Consider the following 8,178-nt stretch of genomic DNA (forward strand, 5'->3'; position numbering starts at 1 on the left):
TAACGGCCATAGGATTTGAAAATTGGTAAATTTTACGTTTTCAGGTGTTTAAATCTGAAATTTCAAGATGATGTAATCATGGGAGTCATGACCCAAAAAGGGAGTGGGGGGAGTCGCAAACCTGTTATAGGGGGGGTCATGGGATTGCCACCCTCACTTCTGTGCTGCCTTCAGAGCTGGATTCTGAAGGCAGCAACCGCGGAGCTTCCTGCAGCCACAGGAGGTTCCCGGAGGTGGAGGTCGGTCTGATTGCCTCCCTGCTGCTGGGAGCTCCCCAGCCAGGGGCTCCTAGCTGCTAGTCCTGGCTTGCTCTTCCTCTGCATGGCTGCTCTTGGGTACTTCTCCCAGCTGCAGAAAGCTCTGTGCGCGCACACACACACACTCTCTCTCTCTCTCTCTCACTTCTTGCCCCCAGCGCTCCGCAGCCACAGGAGGAGAGGTCACTGTACAGAGTGCGCCCCCCTTCAAGATGCAATTATTAGCTTGTTTCAATAAAATAAAAAAGATCAGGTGAACTCGACAGGATTTATTGATTGACACTTTACAGCAGCAAATAACACTCAACTCCCTGATTGGTAGATATGGGCATCTGAGACAGTTTTGTAGGGTAGTGATCTCAATTGGTAGCCTCAAACTTGAGAACAAAAGTCTTATGTTAACAAAAACAAGTGGAAAAAAATGTTCTGGTTTCAAATGTCATTAATTGAATGTCAGCATGGACCATCCAGCAACTGTGTCTTTCTTCATTTCCTATCTCTGTGCTGAAGACACTTGTCTGTGTTTAGAAACTGCTCTCTCTGCATCCAGGGAGTTTGTTGGAATTGTCAGGCAGCGCTGAGCTAGCCTTGCAAAATGGGGAATTCAGCCTTCCACTGAGTTCCAAAACGGCAGCACAGGCAAACTACGGTCCGCTTCTTTTGCAATATTTTTGTAAGCAGGTATTTCCAGTTTACAGTTCTTATCAAAGCCAGGAATTGCATTAAGCAAGGTTACATCCACCATCAACAGGAGCACTGTTGTTAGTTTCCTGTCTGTACATCTTCGGTCTTGTCAGAAATAAAATCAAACAGAACACAGTTGTCTTGCTCATCTGTGGGGTCATCCTAAATAATTTCAAAAGACTCACATGAGTTAATCTGAGACTTCATCTCCTCAAAATGTGTAGCAAAAACCTTTGGAAAGTAGGCCTGTCGTAGCTTATTTGTACTGAGTAAGCAACCGGCATTTTGTACATTCCGTTGAATGAACTCACGCAGTTTTGGGTGATCAAGTTTTTCCAGTGGTATATTAGCACTTACAAATGCATCCACAAGTTCCATTCTAGCTAAATGACTGGTCTCAGAGCTCGCTGTCATCTTCTGAAAAGGAGAAGAAATTGGTTTTTGTTTTTTTAACTTTTTGTTTACCAGCAATTCACTATCTGCAGCCTTCTTTCTGCTTTGATAGATTTTTGAGTCTAAGTGGTATTCAAGTGTTCCCCGACGTGTGTGATCCAATGAACCATTGCAGCTTGTACAAAATAGTTTGTCACCATCGGCATGTAGTATTAGGCTTCCAAATTCTTTAACACAATCCGCTGCAGTAATCATTTTTGAGATTTTTTAAAATTTATTTTGGACACTCATTTTACAGTAATTACGCATGTCTTCTGGTGGGCAGTCAATTGAGATTGCTACACTACAAAACCTCCGCAATGTCTATATATACCAAATCAGTGAGTTGAGCCCTGAGTGTGATTTGCTGCTGTAAAGTGTCAATCAAAAAATTCTGTCAAGCGCTTCGCCTTTTTATTTTTATTGAAATAAGCTAATAATTGCATGTGGAAGGGAGGGCAGTTCCCTGTACAATGTCCCCTCCCCAGGCAGCTACAAAGGGAGGGGGACAGGAAGCGAGTGGGGCAGAGGGGGTGCAGAACTATCTGCAGCCGGGATTGATACTCAAGAGCAGCTTTGCAGAGAAAGAGCAAGTCCTGTTCTGCCGCAGCCATGCCCCGACTAGCAGCTAGGAGCCCCCTGCTCCGGTGCTCCCAGCAGCACAGGGACAATTGGACCCAACTCCTCAAGTCTCCTCCAGCTGCAGGAACCTCTAGGGCTGCTGCCCAATCCTAGAGTGTCCTGCAGCAGGGGGAGGAACCCAGAGGTGGGTCTGGTCTCTTCCTCCCCTCCCCCGTCCCAGAGCAGCTGTCCCTCCCCAGCCCAAGCGGAGCTAGGAGCACCCTTTACTGGAGCATTCCTAGGAACAAGGGGAGATCGGGTTTCACGGGGAAGGGCTTATTTCACGGTCTGTGACATGTTTTTCATGGCCGTGAAATTGATAGGGCCCTATACACAAGTAATACAGGAATGTAGGTATATTGTTCCTTAAACAATAGTTAGGCAGCAAAAATACATTATAACTAACATTTTCATTAGAACAGTTGTGAAAGTTAGCCTTCTTGCCCACAGGGCCTGCAGGTTTCTGTAACCCATTGAAAATGTTATAGTTCCCATGCCAAATGTACAACCCTTACTCACTTTGATGAGCACTTCACGACACAAGTAGTTCCATTGACTTCAGAATGACTCTTCATGTCAGTAAGTGCTTACCCAAGTGATCAAGAGTCAGAGTTTACCCCTTTGTTAACTACTTTTAAAATGTATTACTTATTTCTGTTTGAAAATAGTTTCCATTCACAGCATAGACAACCTTAGTCTTCCTCATCTTTGATTCACATCTGCTTAATAAATACAAGTGGGTTCATTGAGCATTTACAACACATCTAGCCTTTGTTCAGTTGCTAAATCCAGCATTGTATGTTAACCCAGATGCTCTCTTCTTTTCCAGGTTGCACTGGATATCTGGGAAGATTTAAAATATTGTAAAGAAGGGCAGAAAGAGTGGCTTATTCAAAAAATCAACGAGTCCCAATTTATCATCATTGTATGTTCCAAGGGAATGAAATACTTTGTGGAAAAAAAGAACTGGAAGCACAAGGGAGCAACCAGAGATGCCGAGAAAGGAGAACTCTTTCTGCTTGCCATATCTATCATTGCAGAGAAGCTGCGTCAGGCAAAGCAGAATTCAGATGACCTCTGCAAGTTCATTGCGGTCTACTTTGACTACTCCTGTGAGGGTGACATTCCTGGCATTGTGGATCTAAGTACAAAGTACAAGCTCATGGATAACCTCCCTCAGCTTTACTCTCACTTACACTCCAGAGAGCTGAGCCTTCAGGATTCAGAGGTGTACCCGGTAAATATTAGCAAAAGAAACTACTTCAGGAGCAAATCTGGCCGGTCCCTTTATGTTGCCATTTGCAATATGCACCAGTTCATTGATCAGGAGCCTGACTGGTTTGAGAAACAACTCATTCCTTTTCCTCAACCTCCTTTACATTACCAAGAACCTGTGATGGAAAAATTTGACTCAGGCTTGGTTTTAAATGACTTAGTGAGTAAACAGGTGACTGATGGGGATTTCTACCTGAAAACAGATGTAAATATTATTCCTACTGTAAATTCAGACTCTCACTGTATAATTCAGCACTTTAACCTTGGAGAAGATGTAGAGACTCAGGACATTCAAGTTGGTAGCTCTGTTCTTCAGCCATTGTTGCATGTTGTAAAAGCTGCCAATCTTCCAGATATGCCCCGGGATTCAGGAATCTATGATTCTTCTGTTCCTTCATCTGAGTTATCTTTACCTTTAATGGATGGACTTTTGACAGACCAAACTGAAACCTCTTCCATTACAGAGAGTGTCTCTTCATCTTCAGGTTTAGGTAAGATACAGTAGTTTTTCTAAATTGCATTAATACAAAATATTCACATGTTGCTGTAATACCTTTAGCAACATAAAACTGAACATTGAGTACATAAGATATCATGGAATAAGGGACCATATGAGAAGCTGGAGAGAAAGCTAGTTAAAATATAGAGCTAGTCAAAAAAGGAAAACTTTTTAATTTTTTTAGTTGGTGGTAAAAAATATTCATCAAAGTTTTAAATTTTGACCATTCTCTAAGCTTATTGAAACTTCTTAAAAATTTTCAGTTTGCATGTAGCTCTAATAGAATATAAAACGGTGTCTTCCCTGAGCTGATCCAGAGTCATTACTGTACTGCAGTTAACGAAAAGCTCAAACCCACACAAGATATTAGGCTTTTTATAACATATGCTACATAAATGCTATCTGCTGCTGTTGTCTCATTGACCATGATGTATTGAATGTGGTTTAAGAACTGGGGAAAAACAGTATTCAGCATTGTATTTATTGTAATTAGTGTGATCTACTGACTTTCAGCTCTTCCCTAAGCAAACTGAACAGGCAAACATTCTATTTAGAGGGTCATAAGCTTGAATGATTCACTGTTTGTTCAATGTATGCTGAGTCTTTTAAGTCTTGTCTTTTAAGAAACTGAATTTACCTTGGTGGGTATTAAAGTTCAGACTCTTAGTCATAAGTACCATTTGCTACAAGGTGGATGTGGAGATGACAGTAGATATGGAAGAGTTGAGTAGCAGGCCTGTTGGAGAAAACATATAAAATCTGAAATGCCAAATGTGGGGAACATACAGATTTACCATTTTTATTGAGTAAGCCTTGAACACCACCTCACCCAGTCATTCATTCAGAATTCACACATGTAGTTCTCTTTAACTCCCTCAACACTGCTAATCCATCACTTCCTCAAAGGCCTGGAAAAACCTTGCATGCTGCTAGACTTCAGGCTATCAGAGCAAGCTGAGATGTCAGTTTCAGAGTTAAGGGGCCCACGAGGAAAATGCTGGTCCAGCAGTCCCCGTCCTGTTTGAATCACAGGGCTGTCAGCTGAAGCATCTTTGCTGCCCAGGAATTACAAGAGGAGAGAGGCAATCTCTCCAATAATTGGTTCTGAAGTCACATAGCTAATATGTTTTAACTAACATTTTAAAGTTCTAGTATCAATTGAGCAAATTGTATTTTAACATGGGTGAGCTGATAGCAGTGAACCTTACGGAAGAGGTTCCAAGGCTGTATTACAAACAATGGGCATACTCACCCAATTATATGACCCCGAATAACCCTTGCTACTTTTTTCAATTACTTCTCCCAACCCACATTGGTCATGTATGGCTAGGGTCTCAGCCACCTCCCCTCTTCTAAGCCACAATGTCCAGTAGGCCACAGGTAAGTTGGAAGAGAGAGAAATCTAGAATTGAGCATTGTGTGCCTACTAAATACATTGCAACCTGTACTTTCGCCTAATTGTCCCACATACCCATGATATTTATATATGCATTATAAGTCAGCATCATGTACTGAGTATGGGATTTAGGAGCAGTCATAACAACCTCTACATTTTGAATCAATAAACACCTGGGTTCATAGATTCTAAGGCCAGAAGGGACCATTACGATCATCTAGCCTGACCTCCTGTGTAACACAGGCCATAGAATTTCCCCAAAATAATACCTGGAGCATATCTTTTAGAAGAAGATCCAATCTTGATTTTAAAATTGTCACTGATGGAGAATCCACTATAACCCTTGGTGAACTGTTCCAATGGTTAATTTACTCTCACAGTTAAAAAAGTACACATTATTTTGTATATGAATTTGTCTAGCTTCATGTTCCAGCCGTTGGATCATGTTATACCTTTCTCCACTAGATTTAAGAGTCCATTATTAAATATTTGTTCACCTTGCAGGTATTTATAGACTGTAATCAAGTCATCCCTTATCATTGTGTTTGTTAAGCTAAATAGATTGAGCTCCTTAAGTCTTTCATTATAAGGCATATTGTCTAATCCTTTAATCATTCTCATGGCTGTTCTCTGAACCCTCTCCAACTTAATCAACCTTCTTCTTGAATTATGGACACCAGAACAGGACACAGCAACAGTCACACCAGTAATAAATAACAGAGGTAAAATAACCTCTTTACTCATACTTGAAATGCATCCCAGGATCTCATTAGCTCTTTCGGCCACAGCATCACATTGGGAGCTCATGTTCAGCTGATTATCCGCCAAAACCCCCAAATATTTTTTAGAGACATTGCTTCCCAGGATAGAGTCCCCCATCTTGTAAGCATGTCCTACATTTTTTGTTCCTAGATGTATACATTTACTTTTAGCTGTATTAAGATGCATATTGTTTGCTTACGCCCAGTTTACCAAGAGATCCAGATCGTCGTGTATCAGTGATCTGTCATCTTCATTATTTACAACTCCATCAATTTTTGTGTCATCTGCAAACTTTATCAGTGACGATTTTATGTTTTCTTCCAGGTTATTGATAAAAATGTTAACTTGGGTAGGGCCAAGAACTCATCTCTGCAGGATTCACAGGAAACAGACCTGCTTGATGATTCCTTGTTAACAGCCACATTTTGAGACCTGTTAGTTAGCCAGTTCTTAATCCATTTAATATGTTAATTTTATATCACTCTGTTTTTTTTCATCAAAAATGTTGTGCGGTACCAACGTCAACACTATTACCTTTATTAATCAAACTTGTAACGTCATAAAAAAAAGATATCAAGTTAGTTTGACAGGACATATTTTCAAAACACATGCCCATGTTAATTTTCATTAATTACATTATCCTCTTTTAGTCCTTTATTAATCGAGACCCGTAAGAGCCCCTCCATTATCTTGTCCAGGATCAATGTCAGGCCTGTTACTACCCAGGTTATCCTGTTCACCCTTTTCAAAAATTGGCACAACATTAGCTTTCTTCAAGTCTTCTAGAACTTCCCCAGTGCTCCAAGACTTCCTGAAAATCAACATTAATGATCCAGTGAGCTGCTTTTCCAGCTCTTTTAAAACTCTTAGATGCAAATTATCTGGACCTGCTGATTTTAAAATTGTCTAACTTTCGTAGCTTCTGTTTAACATCCTCCAGAGATACTAATAGAATGGAAAGAATATTATCATCATCATATAAGGAGACTACATAATCTGTAAAAGGTTTCTGTCCTGGATACTTAAATTTTTTTAAGTCACATAAGTCGAGACTAATGGTAAATCGTCATGCAGTTATCAAATGTCTGTGCATATTTCAGGACAGACCTTTCCTTTCTCCTTTAAAGTAGTGTCCACTTTCATCTCATAGTAGTTTGATCTGATAACACTTTTCATCCTGACAGAATACTGTTCCACAAGAGAAACCTCTCAGACAGGCCATTGAATTAGGGTTGATGCACTAAGGTTCAAACTCACTTAGATCTCTAACTTCCTTCATTGTACATGACATAATGTTAGTCCATTCGTCAGTGAGAACTTCTCTGAGTAGACTACCATGAGGAAAGGTTTGCATTATTTCTTTATTTCTGATCATAGTGATATGGCCTGAGGATAAGGCATTATGATATCAACTCGTGTTCTTTTCAACATACCATTGTACAAATAAAACTATTACGTTCAAAAAATAACATGCCCTTTTTTTTCTTTCCCAGGCGAAGAAGAACCCCCTGTGCTCACTCCTACAAAATGCCTAGTCCCTGGAATATGTAAAGCAGAACTTCATTGCCACATCCATACCGATGAACTGCAGGCAATTGCACCTTTATAATATGTTACAAGATTGTTAAGCATCGCCACTTTATCAATAGGCTCTGTTTGTGTGTTAACCATCACATCACCCAACTGCTAAAACTTCTTGAAGGAACAAGTGCTTCCTTGAAGGATCTGCTGTTCCTAAGGGAATTTGTGGCCAGTAGACATTTACCTTTAGGTCTCTTTATAGACTCTTTTCTGATCTGAAAATGTAGCATTGAAAAAGATGAAGATACACTTTGAAATTACCAGCTTAAATTGCATGTTGAAATTATACTCTTTACAGATATCACAATCAAAAATCACTTCTGATGTTTTTATTAGAAATATTTTTCACTGAACCATACAATAACTAGTCACTTTTGGCTTGGATGATTAACCATCTCAATGGCACAACATGTTTTGCAGCAGAAATTCTGGTTTTAAATGCTGAAATATTTAATAGTATGAGTATTTTAGTGATGATCAGTGGGATTTTTGTGATAGGAGTCATGGTCATAAAATGCCAAAGGCCAGACCTAGTAAATCTCCAAATATTAGACAAATATTCCTTTAGCAAACATTTAAGCATTTTTTTCAACCCTGTCCCTCCAAAAAGTTTATCTAGTCCAGTGCATTCCAGTGGAAGGTAAAAGCATGTGTCCTGTCCCCCACAGCTC

The 8,178-nt window shown here is 40.0% G+C and overlaps 1 protein-coding gene across 2 annotated transcripts in view; it reads left to right on the plus strand.

Annotated features, from left to right (window-relative positions):
- IL17RD (interleukin 17 receptor D) overlaps positions 1 to 7,777 on the plus strand; it is an 89,848-nt gene extending 82,071 nt beyond the window's left edge. For both annotated transcript variants that reach the window (XM_084632862.1, XM_084632863.1), the window contains exons 12-13: positions 2,824 to 3,760; positions 7,420 to 7,777. In XM_084632862.1, coding sequence (XP_084488988.1) covers positions 2,824 to 3,760; positions 7,420 to 7,535 — 1,053 coding nt within the window. In that variant the 3' untranslated portion in view covers positions 7,536 to 7,777. The remainder of the gene's footprint in view (positions 1 to 2,823; positions 3,761 to 7,419) is intronic.
- The last annotated feature ends 401 nt before the right edge of the window (positions 7,778 to 8,178 follow it).

This window comes from Lepidochelys olivacea, assembly GCF_965140295.1.
Source record: "Lepidochelys olivacea isolate rLepOli2 genome assembly, chromosome: 7".
NCBI classification, from domain to species: domain Eukaryota; kingdom Metazoa; phylum Chordata; order Testudines; family Cheloniidae; genus Lepidochelys; species Lepidochelys olivacea.